Raw genomic sequence first — 23,344 nt, forward strand, 5'->3', positions numbered from 1 at the left:
CAGTAGACTAGGGTGGGTTAGATGTTTTTTTCCCTCAGTGTGGCCATTTTCTCAATTACTTAATCTGACTAGTTTTTTGGTCTTTAATGTTCTCCTGCACCTGAAAAACAGTAAACAAAAAAACCCCACTTCTGTTTCTAGGATCGTGACTTTCAGAAGTCTTTTTTTACAATATCACTCTACAAAATTCACTCTTTGTTGTCACAAGCACTTTGTGAGCACAGTATTCCCTCTGCTAGTCTCCGTTAACTATGTCCTTTGTTTTATGTACTCTGACTTTTCCAGAGCTCAAGGTTACGTGGGCCACTGCAAGGCTGTCCCCTAATCAGAGCAAGTGTGAGAAATATCTGAGGGAGCAACTTCTTTGCAAGGGATGTAAAAATGATATACCTGCAACCATTTGGAGCTTGAATGTGACAGGTGCAGAGAGATCATTTAGCAGCAGGGGGCAGGCAATCCCCAACACCCTGACTAGCAGACACTGCCCAGAAGAAAATAGATACACGTCTTTATGTAATCCTTCCTCCTCCAGGCAGTGAGTGTTGCAGCTCCCTGATGAACTCTAGCTACTCAGGATACACCCAGCTTCCCCTCTCTAACACCCTACTGCTACAAGAGGTGGCTTTTTGAATTTTTGAGGATGTACATGAGGAATAAATAATGTCCCCCTAAAGAAAGTGGCAAAGAACCAAGAATGCCCATGTCTATGTGACTGAAAGGAGGGGCCTCTGAGAATGTAATTTGTGGTGCAGTGGAGTTAGGATAGGAAGGAGAGTTTAAACATTGCACCCCCGAAGAGGAGTTAAGTATTAAAAAACAATACTGTGCTGTCAACAGTAGACTATATTACAGAGTGACTGCCATCACTCCATACTTAAAGTTGCATTTCAGTTTCCATTATAAGCTCAGTGTTCCCCTGTCCCTAAAATCCAGTCACACTGGTTTCAAATCAGTAGGTTAGATCTGGGGCTGTTACAGAATCTTTCAACAAAGTTAGAAGCTACCTGAACAGGAGGGTTCCTAATTTGACATCCTAAAGATAGTGTACAAAAGGTTTACTTTTCTAAAAAAGTCACTATAGCAAAGAACAGAAAACGAGAGAAATCAAAACTTAGTTTATGGGGGTCCCCCAGCAGATCTAGAGTAGAGGTTCTCAATCAGGGGTATGTGTACTCCTGGGGGTACCAGATGTCTTCCAGGGGGGTATTCAACTCATCTAGATCAGTGTTTCTCAACCTGGGGGGGTCACAGGATGGGTTTAGGGGGGTCGCAAGTACAGGGCCAGCATTAGGGGTGACAAGCATGGCAATTGCCCAGGACCCCACACCACAAGGGGCCCTATGAAGCTATGTTACATGCTTCAGCTCTGGGCGGTGGGGCTTGGGCTTCAGACAATGCTCACAAGTGAAAAACAGCCTCAAGTATCACATTGAAATGTAGGTACAATATTTATATTCCAATTGATTTATTTTATAATTATATGGTAAAAATAAGAAAGTAAGCAATTTTTCAGTAATAGTGTGCTGTGACACTTACTTGTATTTTTATGTCTGATTTTGTAAGCAAGTAGTGTTTAAGTGAGGTGAAACTTGGGGTACACAAGACAAATCAGATTTCTGATTGGGTATAGTAGTCTGGAAAGATTGATAACCACTGATCTAGAGACTACACTAAAATTTTTGTGGATTTACAACCCCATTTCAGTTGTTAACTATGATCATTGGCTCAAGCCACCTTAAAAAAGGACATCACTTGATAGCTGGAGACCTAAACTTTCACTTGTATGAAAAGCATCTCTTGCCCATTTCTTGGGGGGGGAGAGAGACTTCAATGTAACCTCAAAAAATGGGTGTGGTTGGAGCCCCTGTTCGCTTTGAACATTATAGTTCATAGTGCATACCAAAGCTACATGAGAAGGGTAGTGAAAACATCCATCTCCTTCCACTTATCTCTTACTCCTCCCATATATCACTGAAACAAATCATACTTGGTTCCACATTAGCTACCCCCCTGTGTAATGCAAGTGCTGTTAGAATATTTTTTTCCATTGTGCATTTGTAACTCCCATTTAATGATAATGGAGCTGCAAGAGCAGCAAGAGTGGTCCTTTGGAGAGAAGAGCTTATTTAAGTCAGGATTAGATTTTAAAGCTGTTTGAATCTTGGTACATTATTGGTGTACATGCACTCACCAGACAACATGTTTAATATATGTTGGGTGACTAGGTCCAGACAGTGCTTGAAGACCTCGTATGCGAGCAGACCCGGGGCTGCAAGAATAGTCAGTCATGTCTGACTGGAAAGTTCTGTGACTTCGCCCAGCCAAGAGTTACACCAGTAACAGTGGTTCAGCAGGAAGTATACTGATTATTCCTTTCACCTCCCTTCCCCAATTATTTTTGTTTTTCCTCCTGCCATGCTGCAGAAATGGACAGACCTTGCCCAAAGGTCAGAAAAACAGACAGTTATGAGCAGGGATTGGGGTACAGGAAGTTTTCCTTAGAGCCATGCTCTCTACCCACTCCTGTGTATGTGCAACAAGAACACTTCTAAGTTGGATATTCAGAGAGCAGAGTTCACTTGAGGGAGCTTATTTCTATAAAACAATTTTTGGGACCAATAAGTGTGACTTTAGAGTACTGAACTTTAGCACCCTAACTCTAGAATCCCCCAGGAAGTCTAGAATAATGGAAAAATATCTCATGGAAATTTGGTGTACGGTATATTTACTAGGGAGTATTTGTCTAACTCACAAAATTGTCACAGCATTTGGGATGATTGGCATTACTTGCTCAAGAGAGGGAAGCATGTGACTGGAACAGCAGCAGAAGTTAAAAGTGCAGACCCTAGGTCCATTGGCCAAGCTTGTATTATGGGAAAAATTGCACACACTTTCACCTTAATAGAAATACTACCCAATACTTCTATATATTTATGCAATAAAATGTAATTATTCTAACAGGCTGCCCAGTTACAGTCAAGCTACTGAACTTTCACTTATCTTAAAAAAAAAATCCAACCACTACTACTGAGCCTGTTTTAATATGTTGAGGTAACCAACTCCACACAGCATAACTCAGCTAGTAAGAGCTTGCTAAATATCTTTACTGTTGGGGGGACAAAGTGAGAAGGGTAAATTGATTAGGAGTCAGAAGATGTAGATTCTATTTCTTGCTCTGTCACTGACCTGCTGGGTGACCTTAGGCAAGAAATTGCCCCACGCCTCAATTTCCCCATCAGTAATTACCTCCTTTGGAAAGCACTGGGTATTATTAATAATTACTGTGGAAAAGCAGCAGCAGCAAGACTACCTGATTCAGGATGATACCTCCTCTATGAGTCATGGGGTTTCCTCCAATATGTTTATTGCACTGAATAAAAAACTGAAATAGAAAGAATCAGGAAAATCACCAAGCCAGCAGTACATATGAGACACGCTCAGAAGTGCCTGACTAAAACCACACCAAACAAGTCACTGTGGATGAGATAAAGAAGTTAGCTAGCCACATAACCCCCTGAACACACTGCCAAAATGAAATGTGGAAAACTAATGTAAAGTCCCACTAACTAGAGAAGAAAAGACCATAAATATGAGGGTAAATTCTAAGGGTTGGGGGTGACCAGTGTGACAGAGAAGTCAAAAAAGAAAGACAGCGTATACTCCAAAATACAAAGGACATGCAAGAAACATTTCCCCAGATTATCAGCAATGGCCAAATTTACTAGTAACAATTTGTGAGTGAAAAACTGCATAAAAGAAAGGAAAGAGACCTGCCACTGAACCAACACAAGGGCAATGATGGCAAAGATGAATAGGGGCTCACACCCAAAGAGGCTGGGAAGCCCTGGGGTAGGGCTTGATGCAACCATGTTCTGCCAGAAAGATGAGACTAGAGATTTCTGCATTTTATTTTTGCAGGGCTTGTCATGCCGACACAAACCACTTTACCTTGGCAGCAGCAGCTAGCAGGTGAGTGAAGGGAGGAGAAAGGAGGGGGGAGAGAAAGGGGGAGTGTCCGGAGAGGAGAGGGAGTGTGTAGGGAGGAGAGAGGGGGTGTATAGCGAGGGAGAGGGGAGGGTGCGGGGGAAAGAGGGAGTGTCGAGGGAGGAGTGCGGGACTAAGCGGGGGGAAAGGGCAGCAGAGGGTGTTTGAGCAGGAGGAGGGCGCTGCTGGGGCCGGAGGAGGCGGTTCTTCCCGGCGTTGCTCCTGTCTCAGCGTCGTGTGCGGGGCAGGGGCACGATGGCCTCCATGGCTGCGGCGATCGCCGCCTCCCGCACCGCGGTGCTGAACGGGAACCGGCCGCTGGACGAGCGGGAGCGCAAGCGCTTCAGCTACTTCTCCTCGCTGAGCCCGATGGCGCGCAAGATCATGGCGGAGAAGGAGCGGATCCGCGAGCGCTACGGGCCCGACTGGGAGCGGCTGCCGCCCCGCCAGCAGGACGAGATCATCGACAAGTGCCTGGTGGAGCCGCACATCCAGGCCCGCTACGCGGCGCATCGCGGGGCCGCCCGCGCCGCGCCCCCCGCCTGCTACCCCGGCCTGCGCCTCAACACCGGTCAGAAGGTGGTGCGCTTCGGCGACGAGGTAACCGCGTCGGCCCGGGGAGAGCCTGCGGGGCGGGATGGCAGCCTGCGGGGGAGGAGTGGGGGCGGTGGCTGGGGGGAGACGGGCAGGGTGGGGGGCATGGGGGTGAAGGGTGAGGGGCAGGGCCTGGGGGGAGAAGGGCAGGGTGGGGTGCTTGGGGGTGAAGGGTGAGGGGCGGAGTGGAGGGCATGGGGGTGAAGAGTGAGGGGCAGGGCCTGGGGGCAGGGTGGGGGGCATGGGGGTGAAGGGTGAGGGGCAGAGCCTGGGGGGAGAAGGGCAGGGTGGGGGGCATGGGGGTGAAGGGTGAGGGGCAGAGCCTGGGGGGAGAAGGGCAGGGTGGAGGACATGGGGGTGAAGGGTGAGGGGCAGAGCCTGGGGGGAGAAGGGCAGGGTGGGGGGCTTGGGGGTGAAGAGTGAGGGGCAGGGTGGGAGGCTTGGGGGGAGAAGGGTAGGGTGGGGGCCTTGAGAGAATGGGGGCAAAGAATGAGGAGCAGGGGCATTACGGGGAGAATGGTGGTATGGAGGGCAAAGAGTGTGGTGAGGTGGGGTGGGGTAGAACAGTGGTGTCGGGGGAATGGGGGCAAAGAGTGAGGGCATTGTGGGGGAGAAGGATGGTGTGCAGGTATTGGGAGGTACAGTGGGAGACAAGGTTGGGGACATTGGAAGTTATGGGGGTTGTGGAAAGGGGGCTCTAAGGGGAGGGAGCCTAGGGGGGATTATTAATAAAGCAATGTCAACAGGTAGTGGCCAAAGCTGTGGTGTTGTCAATTTTCAGCACAGTTGTGATATGGTCTTTCAACACTTCATGCTGTTGCCAAAGCTGAAGACTGTGCTAAATGCAATTTTGAGTGCTCTCCCTGTACTTCGGGGACCTTTGGCCTTGTCTGCTCTAAGAGAATGGAGACCTGTGACTCTCCGCTGGTGGCAGCAATGGTAGAAGTTGTGGAACTAGCCAGGGCACAGGTGTTCTTACCAATGTGTTCTGCAACACTGCACTGAATAGGGTTAGCCAACACAGTCGTGACAAATTCCTGATCCTTGTCAACACAATGGCTACCATCAGCGGAGTTGCACTGGTGGTGAGTTATGGTTCCCAGTTTCCTAGTGTAGATGCAGAATGGAGGAATGTCAGTGTGTGAATGAATGACAAAATATGTGACTGCAATTAGTAATAACTGGAAAAGTGGAAAAGTTCATCTTTGCAAGTAGCGTGGATTACAAAGAGGATTTTGTGGACACTAATTTTTAAAATAATTGAAAGGTAGTGGAGAAATAATCACTAAAAGTAGAATTGAGGCAGTGTTTACATTGCATCAAATCTTTTCCTTTTTCTACTCATAAGTACAGTATTGAAAATATTCCCCAGTTCTGGTCCTTTTTTTAGATACCTTTTTAAAAATTCTTGTTCAGTCTTTTCCACAGCTAATACGGTGCCAGGAAAAAACAAGGATGTGGAAAGTTAGACAGTTGAAAATATAGGTTTTGAAGCTTTTGATGTTCTTGCCTTTAACACTAAAATGTGTTTGGAGAGAATCATAGGTACTTGGATAGTGGAGTATGGAGTATGTGCCTTTCAAATTAAAGTCCCGTAAACAAATATGTGTAAACCTCTGAAGCTCTCCTTTATTTGACTACATTCTTTATCTCTCCTTGCATATGAGGGTCTACTCTATTTAGTTTTTAAATGAATGCAAAAAACCACAGCCATACAATTTTTTAAAAAAGTCTCAGGCTATGAAAGCACACACAATGCATAACATCAATATAATTTGTTATCCTGATTTAAATTCTTAAGGCAAATTACTGTCAAATTATTTTTTTGGTTCTCTAGACACATGACAAATTAATCTGCTTCTGAACTTGTAACCACCAATTTAATTTGAAGTGGCTAGGGCTTGTGTTAACCCCCTACTAATATCCATACATAGGATTTGTAAGCACTGCTTGAAGACTTAGATAATCACCATAGTGTTTCAGAGCTGGCTGTATTATAGAAGACCCTCATTCTGCATCTGCTGTGTAAGGGAAATGTCTGGTTAAGCAGCATACATATTTCATACCTGGAGTTTGATCCAGAAACATAGGGTCAACTTGACTCTTAGACAGTGCTGATGGAAATCCTGAACATTTAGTCTTCATCAGTAAATAGACCATCAGTTTTTGGGGCACGGTGGAGATGGTTGAAATTGAAATTGAAAACTGTTTTTCTTGGGCATTTTAGTCTTCCCCATTCTTAGACTACATGTTTTACTTTCACTGTTTTGAGATTGTGAGGGCTTGCTGTTTTGAATTGTCTTGGGGCCAGAAGAAAAGTGCCAGGGGTTGTTCTGTTGCAGCATATGGACAAAATCTTTTCCCACTTCACAAAGTGACAGGCAAAATGCCTCTGAGGTTTGGCAAATATTTGTTCCCTCATTTGGCAAAAAAAGCAACAGATAGGAATGGTACTGTTTTTATCCCTTGTGTATTCTTTAACTGTGTTTATCCTCAGTTAATCAAATGACTTGGTATAGAAAGTTAAATTTAGGTTATAAAGCATATGCATCAACTGACTTCCTTTTTCACTTTCCAGCCAAGGTTTATATAAACTATCTTCCTAAAAAAGAGGTCCTGCTCTCTTCTGGCATTCTCCTGTTCCATTTTAGTGTTCCAACTGCACTACCAAGCCTTAGGGGCCTTTCCTGGCTCATCGTTCCTTGGCGCTCTCTCTCAGCCTCCCTTTCTGGTGCCAAAGCTGAGTCCTGGACATCTTCCATGGCTCCCTAATTTCTCTTTCTTCTCCTGTTACCACAGAGCCACTTTGTTCTGCTTGAGCCAGTCTGTTGCTGTTGCAGTTCAACTTTCTAGGTCTGTGAAAGCCTCACCTACTGGGCTTTCGTGTTATCTCTTGACCTGACACTTGCTCAGCTGTACTACTGCAACTCCGCATTGACAGCACAACAGATCCCTAAGATGCTCCACACCTGGCACCTCTCCTTCCCTTCGTCTCTCTCACTCCCAACAGGCACAAAATGAAGGGATTTTTCCCTTCCATTTGCCAGCTAGCATGCATCTGCGAACGCTTGAAAACTGTCATGGAATGCAGAGAGAATGAACAGTGTGAATTTGCATAGCAGAATTTTTCCAATAAGCCTCTTTTAAAGAAAAGAAAAATGAAACAGGGCTATTGTTTTAATGAGTGCAGCATTCAGTTCTGCTTCTTCCACAGTAGATAGGAAGATTTAATGCAATAATTTCCTCTTGGTGCGGAAGATTTTAATAGTGTTCTTATGTGAAAATTATGCTGTCTAGGTAACTGGAAAAAAACAAACCCCTTCCTTCTTACCACGTCTAAATTCACTGTCTCCCTTTTAGCTCTAGTACCAGGGTTGCATCTCTATCTGTCTACCCAAGCTATCCCTTGTCTGTAGGAAAATAATAGGATAGTGAAATTTTCCTCTCTAGCACTTCATTTGAAGTTTTAATTTTAAATGAAACACAAAACAATTCCTTTAGCTGTTTTCATAGTAGTCCTGCAAAAAGACATTGTGCAATTCTATGGGTGAGGAATTCTTTAGAGATTTATAGTGGCCTCAAAGATTTTCAGTGTTTACATTCATTCTGAAACTTGCCCAAGAGTTAAATCATTAGCATTAAATCTCAATTGAACTGCAGAAGTGTTTCTCCAATTATGGAAACTTTCTATTTAAACAGGGCTAATATATTGCAGTAGGTTTTTGTTTAAAAAAGCAAATTGTCCCTAAAAGGAGGCATTTTGTATGAAGAATCTAGTCTTCATCATTCCAGTTCCTTTTGCCTACCATTCACTCCTGCCTCATATAAAACAAATGAAACATTTTTCCTTTACAAATGGACAGTGGCTGTATATGACCATTTGTTTTATGCAAATAAAATGAGCTTTTGAATCTGGGACTGGAAATTCTGTAGCATTTTGGGATGCAATTGACATTACAAGGATAAAACATTTCAAAGGGTTACTCCAGGATTTTAGGGAAGGTTGGGGATAAACCAAAAAGTGAAGGAAACAAAGAATGTTTTTGTTGCACAAATTGGGAGTTAGAATCTCTGATTTCTATTCCCTGCGTTACCATAAAGTTGCTGTATGATGTAGAACAGCGATCATCAATAGGTGGACTGCGGGCTAAATCCATACTGTCAGACACCTTTGAACAGACCCTGAAATCTTGTTGTTTACTTATTGTCATTGTTGTTTTTTATTATTTTTCTGTGGAGTCTGGACCTTGACTATACCTTGACCAAGAAATTTGGACCTTAACGAAAAATAATTGACTTCCCCTGAGAATGTCACTTGTATTCTTTGTGGTTCAGTATCTCCATCTGTAAAATGGGAATAAATAATACCTCTAAGACTGAATTAAGTGAAGCTTAATTCATTAGTCTGGGATTTTCAAAAGAGCCTATCGGTGGAGTTAGATTTCCAAATCACTTAGAATTTTCACAGAAGCTTTAACGTGGATAACACCTTTGTGCTCTTCAAATGGAAATCACTATAGAAGGATATGTTAAACTAGCTCACATCGTACAATATATCACCAAAGAGAAAGTAATTTGGAATTAAAAATAATGCATCTTGCATTGGTTATTTTGGAATGAATTTAGATCAAATTAAAGGAGAGCTGGTTTTCAGGAACGGCAGTGTGTGGTGGTACTAGCATCCTTTAGGGAAGTCTTGATTTCTGCTAGGGTCATCTTGTGCTCTGCCAAATGTTTAGGGCCTGCTCCAACTCCTGTGACATTAGTGGAGTCTTTCCATTTACTTCAATGGGAGTTGGTTCAGGCCTTTTATTATTATGTTTTAGGTGACAACTTAACTTTTTTTTTTTTTTTTTTTTTAAAGCTATCAAAAATGTGACTCACATAAGACATGATTTTAAAAGGGGTTGGGCAGCTCCTGGGAGCAGAGCACCTTGCTGGATTGGACTCATAATAACCAAATGTATGTTTCGGATATATCATCATCATGTAACTTGGAAAATGTAAATTGGGGTTAAGGGGAACAGCTGAGATGTCCAGTTGGCTTGGTGATATGATGAGCATTTAACATGCAAGTCTGATTTTTCCAAAGATGCCTGCAATATTTTCTGTTTTGTATCCGCCTTCAGCTTGGTGTGAAGCAATTGAGCACCTGATCCTTTTCTTTTTCACTTACAAGTAACTACTGTAATAAACATTTTCTGCTTTAAAAGCTTTTTAAGTTGAACTGCTATAGATTTCTGTTATCAGGAGCACTGAAAATGCACTGCAGATTTTCACCAGAGTTAACCCCCTCCCCCTGACTCCAACCCTTTCCCCTCAATAATACTTATAAAAGATGTAGTGTTGCTGTTCATTTTTGCTGCAGTAAGATATTCAGTTACCAGCACAGGAGCCCTTTTGTTGTGGGTTTGTGACTGAACAGTTGCTATCAGATGCTCTGAACAATGTTTATATCATGTACAGAGAACAAGGAGCACAGAAGAAAGATACTAGTATGTCTTCCATTTTGAACAGCAGATGCCATTTTGCAACAAGCTGCCTGAATGTAGCAACTTTGTTGCATGCTTCTCTTTTGTCTTTGATATTTTGCAGCTGGCTGCTGAAGACAACTATGTGACTGAGTTCTTGTTTATTTTTAATATTTTTTGTCTTGGGCTGAGAATTTCCACAAGCCAGAGTATCCATCTCTTACATCAGTTATCTAGTAGGAGGAACAAAAGGTTATTTACCTCTTTTTGGGAGAGAGCTCCATTTGTTACCTGTTGAAAACACAAGTTGATCAATTGATTGATGCTAATTGATGTTGATGATGAATAACCTTGAAGCTTTTGTTCTCTTTTAATATTCTTTAAAGCAGTATTATGAGCATAATTTTATTCCCCTTTCCTTTTCCCTTACCGGTGACGGGCATACAAGAATTTAGTGATCATATAGGAAAGACAAGGTTACTTAACTGGTGTATTTCCAGTATAGTAAGTAGCTTGGGGGCTGAGGACATATTTCAGAAAAATAGTTTCAGTTCTGAGATTGTCACAGAGCTTTGAGTTTACCAGTTAGCTTCTAAGATTTCTTCATTTTAAACCTCTGTTGTGGCTCTTGGCCAAAAATTATGTTGACCTAGGGTGGGGTAAAAAGGGGATTGTGAGAAGAACATAGTGCGGTGAGTTTATAGCATAAAAGTATCTGCCAAACAGGAGAGTTTCCCAGACTTAAAAAGTACAAAATGTGAGGAGCAAAAGCCATTCACTTTAATGTATTTAATATAAAATGGGACTGATCAGTTGCTAGCACCACATATGCCCAACATAAGCCTTATTTGTGATTAATTCATTATTTGTAAATATTGTTTATTTTCCAAAACATCAAAATGAATGAACAAATTTGGAAAATATTTTGTTTATGGTATAGGAAAAACATACTTTCTCATTTTGCACCTCCTGCTTGGTGTGTGGTACATGTTTGTGCCAGGTATGCTAGCAATTGCATGTACAAATGGAGATTACGCAGGTAGCAACTCTATTAAAGTGGAGTTATACTCAAAACAGTAATTGTTTAAAAATGGCACGTTACTCTAGAGAGTGTTTCCGATGAAGTGAGCTGTAGCTCACGAAAGCTTATGCTCAAATAAATTGGTTAGTCTCTAAGGTGCCACAAGTATGCCTTTTCTTTTTGCGAATACAGACTAAAACGGCTGTTACTCTGAAACCTGTGTTTTGAGTGATCTCAGCTTTCTTTAAATAAATATAAATCTGTAAATATATACAGTGGCAAAGAATATTCACCCATGAAAGCTTATGCTCTAATACGTCTGTTAGTCAATAAGGTGCCACAGGACTCTTTGCCGCTTTTATAGATCCAGACTAACACTGCTACCCCTCTGATACTTGACTACATATATATAAATATTCCTGTTAGCACTGAAGAGCCAGCACAACTGTAGGAAAGGAAGACAGATTCTGCTGCATCAACATCAGAATTAGAGTGACCAGATGTTCCGATTTTATAGGGACAGTCCCTATTTTTGGGTCTTTTTCTTATATAGGCTCCTATTACTCCCCTCCCCACCCCTGTCCCGATTTTTCACATTTGCTGTTTGGTCACCATAATCAGAATTGATAACTAACTTCCAAATGGAAAATATGTGGTGGTGTTGTTCATGGAATGTGAGCCAGAAAGAGCCTAGTTTGACTGTCAGACCCCAGGTTAAGTCTGCAGGACTTACAGTTGAAAAAACATTTTTATTTCCAAACTGAACAAATTAAAAATGGAGTTCCTAAGGAGCAATAACTATGGAACTCCCCTTGCAGTTTTTGGTGTCATTTTTCAGAATATAATCGCCATTTAACTTTTGACATAATGTGGTTCCTTACACTGCATAGGATATTGATCTCGGTTTGATCATCATTAAATTAGATATAAATATTTGGTTATTGTGTCTCAACTAACGTAATTGGTGAAGATCAGACATACAGTACATTTTTAATATTCTTCTTTGTATAGCAATGGCATGGAGAGGTCTAGACCAGGTTAATACCCCCATGTTGCTGGGCAGTATACAAAAATAGAATAAATGACAGTCCTTGCCCCTAAGAATTTACACTCTAAAAGAGAGCTTTCATTCACTCAGTGAGCGCTACTGTTTGTCTCGCTCTCATTCTTTGGCTGGTTCTAATTTAATTTTGTTACTATTTTACTATTTTGTTACACTTCAAGTGATGCAATATAAGTGTACCTCTTTGATATTTTTATTAAATAAGAATGCTTTTTTGATTTTTAGAGAGATTCTTGAATTTCATTTCAGGACATAACTTGGCAAGATGAACACTCGGCCCCTTTCTCTTGGGAAACCAAGGTAAGTTTGCTACTTTTTTATTTAATGTCAGTTTCCCTTGCAGTTGATCCTGCTCCATTTGAGAATTGATATATTAAGGTGAGCAGTGTAAAGTGACCCATAGCATAAATAAAAATTAGACTAAGTATGTTTTCATTGACTTAAATAGAAGCAGGATCAGGTGCTTCATGAGCTAATACTTTGTTTCCAAATGTAAGTATAAAACTGTTATGCAATCAGATTTTCATAGTTTAGAAAATTACTAATCAAATCTCGACAGAAAATCAAATTTCCCTGTTTAGTGAAGAAAAGAAACGAAAGGATTAAATAATTATGAATTACCTACCTCACAGGTAAAGAGGTGGGTCCTATTTAAAATATGTTTCTATGACAGATGTAAGTGGTTTGGGGTGAGGAGAGAAGCATGCAAGTAGTTGGTAACCCAAGTTAATTTTATAAAGCCTGTTTTAGACTTCGTCTGGTGTCCTGTGCACCAGGCTGTGGTGAAACCTGTTGAACTTGCTGCTTCTGTGTGAAGCCCAGGTTGTTTCCCTTCTTCCCAAAAAGGAGGAGTGCATAGATAAGTATCTTACACTCTGTTGGATTTGTTCTGCTTATTGAAGATGTCAAAATTGTGGCAAAAGTACTAGCTACAGTGCATTTCCCACAATACTAAAATAAAGCTAGTGATCAACTTCTCTGTGTAACTGCAGAGTGAGGACACAATTCAGAAATATCATGTTTGTCAGGGTTTTTTGGTTGTAGTTTCTGATGGTGAACTCTTAACAGCAAGCTATTTTAATTTCTCATAATGGAAAATACAAGTACAAACACATCGGCTGTGTATCTCTTTCGTGTTTAAAAAAAAAAAAAAAAAGTAAAGTTAGTTAGATTCAGACTTTTGTCCTCTGGCTGCTGGTAGATTGCAAGGGGGGGGTCCACATTTCACAAATGCTGGGGGTCCTGGAGCTACGCAGAGGGAAGATATCATGATAAGCTTAAAATGCAATATTGATCAAGTACTGCAGGAGTTATACGGGGATGGCAGGGAACAGTTGCCTCAGATTAACTTACTCTAGTTGGCCCACTCTAGGAAGAAACCACTAACTTGTTGTTTGATGCAGCAAAGGCCTTTAGTTTGGATGGGCCTAGATCGGGGTAGCCAACCTGAGCCAGAGTTTACCAATGTACATTGCTAAAGAGCCACAATAATACATCACCAGCACCCCCGGCCACCACCTTCAGCGCCTCCTGCCCGCCTGCTGATCAGCACCTCCCGCCCCCTCCCCATGCCTCCTGCCCGCTGCGATCAGCTGTTTTGCAGTATACAGGAAGCTCTGGGATGGAGGGGGGAGGAGCAGGGGTGCAGCAGGCTTAGGGGAGGGGGCAGGAAGGGGCGGGGGTCTAGGGGTAAGGGATGGAGTGGGGGCTGGGCCTGGGGTTGAGCAGTGGAAAGTTGGCACCTGTAGCTCCAGCCCCGGCGTCAGCACCTATGCAAGGAGCCGCATATTAACTTCTGAAGAGCCGCATGCGGCTCCGGAGCCACAGGTTGGCCACCCCCGGCCTAGATGGTGGGCATTATGCATAAATTGGGGTGTGGTTGTCAAGAAAAGAGTAGCAGTGATACAGAGAATGCTGAACTCTTCTCCTTACTGATCATCAGTAATAAATTGTACTGCCATTGGCCTTTACCTTTGGTGGTACAGTCACAAACAGCAGAAATAAGGAGTGAATGTGGTCTTCATGGAGTTATGTTACATTTACAGTTTCAGAAGATAATGTTTGTAGGCTCTATCTTGATACCTCTTAGTATATCCTTTATATCTATGACCAACCTCCTGGAAAATATTACATCTTGTGGTAGCTGGTCTGTTTTTAAAGTCAAGATAAGTAATAAACCATGATGGTTGCACAGTACATCTAGGGAAGAGAATCTCAGTTTAGAAGTTTTTGTTTTGTTCTGACTGTTCCTGTATAGCTAGTGATTAAAGTTTACTCCAGCCCAATCGATTATCCACTGATGAAACTACTAAAATGTCGGGAGGTTGGCAACAATAAACTAGTGAGGCTGCGTAAATGTGTCAACTTAACTAAAATAAAGTGTTTATCTAAGTTACTGTGTCTGTTTACAGTGTTGCCTGTTGGCATCCTTCATCTTTTTCTTTAAGAAACTTCTGTCTCTGGCAAAAGGAAGATCCGAGAATGAAGTGAAAATCCCTATTTCTGCGGGAGAGGAGTAAGAGAGGAGAGGTTATCATCTACCAAACTTTAAGGAATACTAGTTTGCTTCAGCTAACCAGAGTGATGGCACATTGGGTGGCCTTTCTTGCACATTTATATGCAGCAGGTTAAAATGTTAGAATACTGTGTAGATTGTAAGCTCCTTGGGGAAGAGACCATCTTTTTGGTTTGTGTTTATATAGCACCTAGCACAATAGGGCCTGGTCCATGACTAGGGGTCCTAAGCACTATGATAATACAAGTAAAGCAATTACTGGGCTACAAGTTGCTTTGAAAAAATTAATCTGAACTGAATCAAAACTTTCCCCCCACTTTGTAACAGCAGCTCCTAAACTGTTTTTGCTAGTCTGTTTTTTGAATTTTGTCCAGATTTAGTTAAATTGTTATCAAACAGAGCTGGTTTAGGGGAAAAAAAGAGCAGGGGAAATTCTTTTCATGAAAATTTTCAAGAAAAACTTGTTCTTTCTCTGCCCCACCCCCTATCAACATTTTTCTAAATTTAAGATTTTTCGACCTGCTCTATAGCTGATCAAAAATGGATGAATTTTACATAGAAATTTCAAAATCATCGCACTTCAAAAAAAATCTTTTTATCCACTATATTATCAAATACTACATTTTTATTTTTTAGCTTGAGGGAAAGCAGATTGCTCTTAAGTGAAAAATTGAATGAAGCATCAGATCAGAGTCCCTTTCTTCCAACTCTGGGATTTTTTGTTTTCCCCTCTCATGCTGCATTTTCCCCACACGTTGCACTTTGTCAGGTTCCTTCCTTCGGCTGACTCATTAGACTTTTTTGAGTTTGGGCCATTCTGAGGAATATACCATATTTAGTGTCCAGTCTTTCATCTGCAAATAGTTTATATTTAAAAACGGACATAAAAGGGTATTTTTAATTCTGTCAGAAGGATTTACATATAAAATTAAATGAGGACATAGGGATACAGCGATATTCCTATGTACATCTAGAATCAGACACTATATAAAAACAGTATTCTTGTTCCACTAGGAGTAGTATATGCAGGAAAATCCAATTAAAATCCACACAAGACTATCTGGCTCCTTCTTAGCTTGTAATATAATATGAAAGATACATATTTCCTTGCCTTTGAATTTTAGGAGCCATGTTGGGGAACCAGCACTCTTACCATGTGTGATGGGTGAAATTCTCCATTATTACCAAATCCTAGTTAAATTCTCTCCCCACCCCCTAAAGTTTCAATTGTACGGAGTCATTTTATTGCCTCTCTAACCAATTCCGTCATTAGTTATTACTGAGATGCAGTTTTCCATTTTACTGCGTGGGTAACAATGTAACTGAAAACGCTGTAAGTGTGTTGCTTATCTGTGCAATAGTGGAAGGTTTATAACTGGAGAGCAGAGTAACAGTGTGAGTTCCACTTCATATATTTGAATCTAGCTTCTTGTGACTCAGTCCTGCTTTCTTAGCTGGTTTAAACTGTGACTTATTTATGTGATTAGTTCTCTCTGTCTGAGTTGCTTGTGTTTAAAAAAAAAAAAAAAATCCATATTTCATCTTGCATTCCTCATTTCTATTCGGTTTTCCCCCTGCCTGCTCATTCCTGTAGCAGTTATTTTTATAGCTTTGTGGTGAATGGTATTCTTAAATCTTTTCTCCTTGATGTGAGTAGGCCTTGGTTTACGTGAGGAGAATAATGTGATAAACTTAAAGTTTGACATTTAAATTTAAGGGGGAAAAGTAGTGATTTTTCTTTTAAGCATATACTATAAAAATCATACAAACCGTGAGAGAAATTATATAGTAGCCTTATCAACAGTCATCCATAACCTTTATTAATAAACTTGGAAGGATTAGTTTTTTATCTGTAAATGTTGATAAACTTCCAGTTTGTACACACACAAACTGATGGGAAAAGTACTTCCATCGATGATAGAAATTTACAGATTGGTAAAGTAAGAAAAATGCTGCTTGAGAATTTATTGAAGTTAAGGATATTTATTTTGTATATTTTGATATGTGATGTAGACAGTTTGTGTTGTAACAGTTATAAAGCTTTAGCTCTTTGAATCTCAACATCTCCTGTCATCAAATAATTAACTGACCCTCACATAATTTCCTGCAACAGTAAAAATTTAAGACCATAAAAATATTATTAATTGAAATAATATTTTAAAAATGATTTTTTCCAAGCTTGTTTATTATGAAAGATACTAAGAGAGTAGGGAGAAAGTTGGAAAGAATTGCTTTATCTCACAAGGAGTTGGAGTAAACGGTGATTTCCCTCAGGCCTTGGAAACATCATGCTGTAACCTAAGTGTGAAACATGGTTGAAGGCAAGCAAATACCATAATATTTCATTTAACTTTGAGGCCAGTGTATATAAAGATTTGGAAACTTTTAAAGACCCTTTCTATTTCTAGATCTCTCTATCTAACTGTACCTAGTAATTTAGCAATCATTTTATAGGCTTAGTCCAGGAGGCTATGAGGCTACTGTAGGTAGCGTATGGTGGAACAAAAGCTTACCCAGTATCCACGGAAATTTCATTGCTAGCTACGCCCTTGTTTGTGAGAACAGAAAGCTTTTTTCCCTGTCAGTTCTGTGGTCTGAACACAGGCTTGGGAAGTAGAAATTCAACAGATTAAATCCAGGCTCTGACATAGGCTTCCTTTTGTGGTTTTGGGAAACTCACTAAGCCAGTATTTTCAAGCATGGGTGCTAAACCAGGTATTTGAATCCATATTTAGGCACTTAAATATGTAGCTTGATTATTTTTTTTCCATGGGCATATGGCACAGCCAGCTGAAGTGCACAAATATGGAGTTGGGTGCCTGTCTTTAGGAATTAACGTTTGAAAATCTTGTCCTTCTGTTTTCTCAAAGGTTTTTGTGAGGCTTGACTAACATTTGTAAAGCACTTTGAAAACAAACAAACCCTTCTTAGAGCATGATGATTATTATCAAGGCATTGGAAATGGTGAGGAGGTTTTTAATCATATAATCATCCTTTCCTGTCACTTATATTTTGCCTTTACATGATTTTTCTGGTTTTATTTAATTCTTTCAAAACTTCAGTAGAGGGTACCAAAATCGATTAAAAATTCTCAGCATTTCAGATATGGAAACTTGTGCTCCAAATCAAAGATTTAAACCATTGAGGACTGGAACACAAGTTTAGTAGGGACTAGGTGGACACTATCTCTGAAGTTATGTAATGTGCATCTCATGTATTTTATTTTGGACATGGACTCAAAGTATTTTTAGTCTTGAATGGCTGGTTGCTTGGTTGTTGTTTTTTTTTTTTCTGTGGAGTTTTTTTTAAAACCTGTTGATGGTTCTTTGTTGGTTTAGAGGTTTTAATCCTTATCCTTGTTATATCATTGTTCTTGTGCATGGCTGTGCTATTTTGGAATGTATGTTTGTTCTGTTTCTTTGTTCAGCAAGTTGAGGTCCTTATTTTAATGAATTTAATTATTTTTGTCCTTTGAGTAAACTGGACTTTATTTTGCTGCTTAATATACTAGGCACTGCTTAAAATGAGCTTTCTTTGACAGTGTTTCTGAAGCCTTTGTCTCAACAACTTAGATATCTTGAGACTGCCAAGCCAAACAGTTTATTTTGGCTGTGTGCGCTCATCTGTTCAATAAAATCCTACACATTCCTGGTAAGTGAATAAGATGTAAAAATAGCTCTTAGGTGTCTTTTAGTCTTTCTGTTTTTAGTATAGACTTTATGAACCAAGACCTAGTTTTATACAGTAAGATTATCTCAGGCTCTGAGGGTATGGTGCACTCTTAACATGCACACTATGTGCCTGATAATCTCACCACCAAATCTGGTGTTTATCACCTTGTGCTTATGGCTGCATTGTGCTTATGTGGATTCTCGCCTTCCTTCCTTCCTTTCTTTCTAAAACTCTAACTTAAAATCCATGCATTTTGTACTAATACTGAGCACTTTTATTGCCTTTCATGCAAGGATTAAAAAATGTTTTACAAGTATTAATCTTTGCCATACTCTTGGGAAATAAAAGATGGAATTCAGTTATACCAAGAAAATGAGGCCTGGATAGGTTGACTGGTATTAAGTCACATAGTGATTTGGCAGTGGAAATAGGAATAAAGTGAAGGAATCTTGACTTCCAGTCTCCTGCCCTAGCTGCTGTAAAGCCACTGCTTCCCATATGTGGCCATATTTTATACTTTCCTTTTAATACGAATTAATTGTAACATCTTTGCTTCAGTCCTTTTTTCTTTTATTCTTACACTTGTTGACATTAAGCTTTCCATTGTCACATCTATGCATGCATAAGATTATTTATTATTATTATTTGAATGATGATAGCATCCAGAGTCCCCAACTTGAGATTGGGATGCCATTGTGTTAGGCATTGTACAAACATGTAGCAAGAGACGGTCCCCAGGCAGAGGAGCTTACAAAAATAGGCAAAACAGACAAAGGATGGGAGAAAGGAAGGATTTTTTCCATTTTACTGATGAGGAACTGAGACTGACTTGCTCAAGGTCACACAGAATCTGTGGCAGAGCTGGGGAATGAATCCAGGCTTCCTGAAAACTAGTCCTGTGCCTTAAGCATAACACTTTTCTTCTCTGAAGCCAGATCTCCTAATATCCTGCATTGTTTACTAGAAGAAAGAAAGATGGCCATTAGCACAATGACTTTACTTATGCCAGTCCTTCATTGTAAAAACACCTTGTTGAGAATAGCTTGGCCTCCAAAGTGTTTAACACAAACCTAAATGCACAGTAGGTCTGTCTTGCAAAACTAAGAAAGGCAAACATACAGTGTCCCCTTTTACAGATTACCTCAATCAAGTTTCCTGTAGTAGATAGGTAAGAGCTATCTGTCATGATTAAGGCTGTGATGCTTTCATGGAGGTTGTGGAAGTCACGGATTCTGTGACTTCCACAACCTCCGTGACTTCTGTAGCAGCTGGTGCGGCTGACTTCAGGGCCCCCGGAGCAAATGGCCCTAGGGCCAGCTGTTCGGGTGCCCCACAGCCAGCCACACCGGCTGCTGCTGGAGCAACCCGGGGCCAGCCGCACCAGCTGCTGCTCAGGAGGCCACAGGTAGCTTGCTCTGGGGACTGCCCTAGCAGTGGCTGGTCCTGCGAACTGCCCGAGCAGTGGTCCTGGGGGCGGCCCTGGGGAGCATCTGAGCAGCGGCCCCAGGGCCAGCCACAACGGCCGCTGCTGGGTGGCCCCAAGCAGCTGGCTCTGGGGCGCCCAGCTCCGGGGACTGCCCAAGCAGCGGTGTTCCCTGGGGACCACCTGGAGGCTGTCCGGAGAGCGGTCCCCGGGAGCAGCAGCCAGGGGGCAGTCAACCCCCAGCACTGGAGAAGGGCCCCCCCAGTAGGGGTCCCCCTGAGCAGCGGGACCCCAGAGGTAGAGTTTTAGTCACTGGTGTTTTTGGTAAAAGTCATGGGCTGTGAATTTTTATTTATTGCCTGTGACCTGTCCATGACTTTTACCAAAAAAACCAATGACTAAATATTAGCCTTAGTCATGATTAGAGCCCTACCAGATTCACAGCTGTGAAGAATGTGTCATGGACCGTAAAAATCTGATGTCCCCCAAGACCAGATTTTACAGAGTTGGGCAGCTGGAGAGCAGTGGCTGCTGGTGGGAAGTCCAGCTCTGAAGGCAGCATTGCTGCCAGGAGCAGCACAGAAGTGAGGGTGGCATGGGATGGGGGGAGGGCAGGGATGGCCTGGCAAGTGGGCGACCGCCAGTGCCCATGGTCAGGGTGATGCTGTGGTCAATCTCACACACACACACACAACCAGCCCAAGTCCCCTTTAATTACCAAGCGCTGGGTCTGGAGCCGAGGAGGGGCAGGGCTAAGGGCGCCCCAGCTGGTGGCTCCTACTGCGTGCCGGGCTCCAGCTGCTAGTCCCAGATGGGATGGAGAGGGACAGGACTTCCTCTTCCTCTGCACGGGCTGCTCCCGAGGCTGGTTCAGACCCATTTCTGGGAACCTCCCTCGACTGCTAGCTGGGAGTCCAGCTCTGAAGGCAGCTCTGCCACCAGCAGCAGCACAGAAGTAAGGGTGGCAGTATCACAGCCCCCTTACAATAGCCTTGCGACCCCCGCCCAACCCCATTTTGGGTCAGGACCCCCATGGTTACAGTACCATGGAATTTAAGATTTAAATATCTGAAACAGTGAAATGTATTAGTTTTTAAAATCCCATGACCATGACATTGACCAAAATGGACCGTGAATTTAGTAGGGCCCTAGTCATGATGTTTGCATTACAGGATTGGCAGGGCTAGATTATACTGGCCACCAGTTTAGTTGATGCCTCTGACTCAGAATGTTCAGGATGGCTAAATTGCAAAATGCATAGTTGGAAAATAGTCTTGGGTTTTTTTTGTTTTTTTTTATCCTTCTATAACCTTTGTTCTGGATTTCAAAGTGATGGGTTTTGAACCAGAAACCTGATCTCCTGAAACTTGAAAGAAGAAGAGTGTGACAGTTCTTGGGGTATGCAGGACTGTGTGTCATGTTACTTCCTGCCTCCAGCATGAGGGAGTCTTGCCTGTGAATCAGCTCCCTAACACCACCATCCTTATAGCCATTCAAGCGCTCTCCTCTGGGCTATGCCAGCCCTGTCTTCAACTTGCAGCTTTACAATAGGTGCAACCCGATCCCCGAGTCTCATTGAATTGGTCCCCTATGATATCCAGCTCCTGACACAGGTTACTCACTGAAATTGCACATCCTCTGCCCTCAGTGCAGTGTACCTCAGTTTACTAGTTTTACCGTAAATCACCACTCCTGTAAAGTCTCACAGCACTTGTGAGTACTTATGGTAAAACAAAAGTAGGTTTAGTTAAGAAAGAATGGAGAGTTAACTAGAAACAAGAGTATGTGGTGGAAACAAATTATTACTATACAAAACAAAATCATAAACCCTGAACCTGGGATTCAGGATTGTAAAATCTCTCCAGGATAGTATTCCTAAGTGTCTTTGTAGTGGCACACAAGGTGAATATCCTCAGTGCTATGGCAGTAACAATCTGCTTCTGCAGTTTTTACCTTTACTAGTAATGGAGGGAAATCTTTTACTAATAACACACTGATGTGCCTTTTAAAAACAAACACACACACACACACACACACACACACACACACACACAAACTTTTGAAGCATTGTAAGTTTTTTTTTTTTTGTTCTTTTGCTTTTTTATTGAAATATTTGTTCAAGTGGCATGATTAGAGCAGTGTATGTCCTTTCACTCTCTCTCACCAATGGTGACTGTTTTATAATTAGTCCCATGTTGATTGTGTTCTGCATCATTTGATAACACAGAGCACTCCATACATTAATCGTGGAACTACAAGACTCAGGCTATCAGTTACATGTTGCTCTTCTGCATATAAATTATATAGGATGTGTAAAGCCACTAAATTAATCCAATTCTCTGGAGAGTTCAGATGCTAATCCATGAATCAGTTGTGTAGCAGACTGCTGACCAGTGCAAGGCAAAATGTGCACTATGACAATTAGCTCCAAAGTTAAGATTCACACTTCTAATTTTACGTATATCTGAAAAATAGGAGTTGGGTGTGCAAGAAATGCAAGATCAACTCTCCCTTGGAACTCCAGGAAAATTTCGTGTGTACAAGGAGTGCAAAATTGGGTCCCAACACATTTCCAGTGAAAATGAGATCTTATGGGATTATATTTGTGCCTGAGGACACCATCTCATGTATTTAAAAAGATGGATTGACAAGTAAAGTGAAATGGGAATAATGTTAATGCATATAATCTTTAGTGAGCTTCAAAAGTAAGACTTCACTACTTTTAGTTAAATTTAATTGGAATAGCTGTCAGTGCTGTGGTACACCAAACCTTTAAGTCAGGAGTGGGCAAACTTTTTGGCCTGAGGGCCACATCGGCGTTCCGAAACTGTATGGAGGGCTGGGTGGGGAAGGCTGTGCCTCCCCAAACAGCCTGGCCACTGCCCCCTATCTGGCCACTGCCACTTCCCGCGTCCTGACTGCCCCCCTCAGAACCCCTTTAACCCCCCCCTTCTCCTTGTCCCCTAACCGACCCCCCAGAAACCCCCCCCATCCAACCCCCCCTACTGCCTGTCCCCTGACTGCTCTGATCCCTATCCAACCCCCCCACTTCCCACGCTGCCAGGCAGTCTCGAGCACCTGGGCAGGCCGGCGGCTCTCACAGCCATGCTGCCTGGCAGGAGCTTGCAGCCAGCCACCCAGAGCGCTGATGGTACGGTGAGCTGAGGCTGCAGGGGAAGGGCTGGGAGCTCAGGGGCCGGGCAGGATGATCCCGTGAGCCAGATATGGCCCATGGGCCATAGTTTGCCCACCTCTGCTTTAGGTTATCAGTAGTGTGCCAGGTGTAAAGGGCTGAAGGCACTTCAGCTGCTACGCTTGTATCTTGTAGGCACTAGCCCTGATGGATCGCAGTAAGCACTGCGGTTAGTATATCGCTCGTGTATGTGTATTCTTGGCAGGCTGTGCTGGTGCTGTGTGTATTCACCGGGAGTGCTTGTGTTGATGCACAGTGCGATGTACCATCAGTGTGCAACTCACTATCATCAAGCACACTGTATTTTGGGAAATGTTGGCAATGTGTGGTGGGGCAGAAACGAGTCATGCAGGTATGACTGGGAGCAAGGGGACAACTTCCTAGCATGTAACAGTTTCCGCCCCATAA

The 23,344-nt window shown here is 42.2% G+C and overlaps 1 protein-coding gene across 1 annotated transcript in view; it reads left to right on the forward strand.

The window, feature by feature from the left end:
* Positions 1–4,116: 4,116 nt before the first annotated feature.
* The window catches only part of C3H1orf198 (chromosome 3 C1orf198 homolog), a 30,564-nt gene continuing 11,336 nt past the window's right edge, over positions 4,117–23,344 (forward strand). Inside the window, exons 1-2 of the mRNA XM_074948820.1 lie at positions 4,117–4,584; positions 12,383–12,433. Of these exons, the coding sequence (XP_074804921.1) occupies positions 4,240–4,584; positions 12,383–12,433 (396 nt within the window). The 5' untranslated portion in view covers positions 4,117–4,239. The remainder of the gene's footprint in view (positions 4,585–12,382; positions 12,434–23,344) is intronic.

The sequence above is a fragment of the Natator depressus genome, chromosome 3 (genome assembly GCF_965152275.1).
Source record: "Natator depressus isolate rNatDep1 chromosome 3, rNatDep2.hap1, whole genome shotgun sequence".
Classification (NCBI taxonomy): domain Eukaryota; kingdom Metazoa; phylum Chordata; order Testudines; family Cheloniidae; genus Natator; species Natator depressus.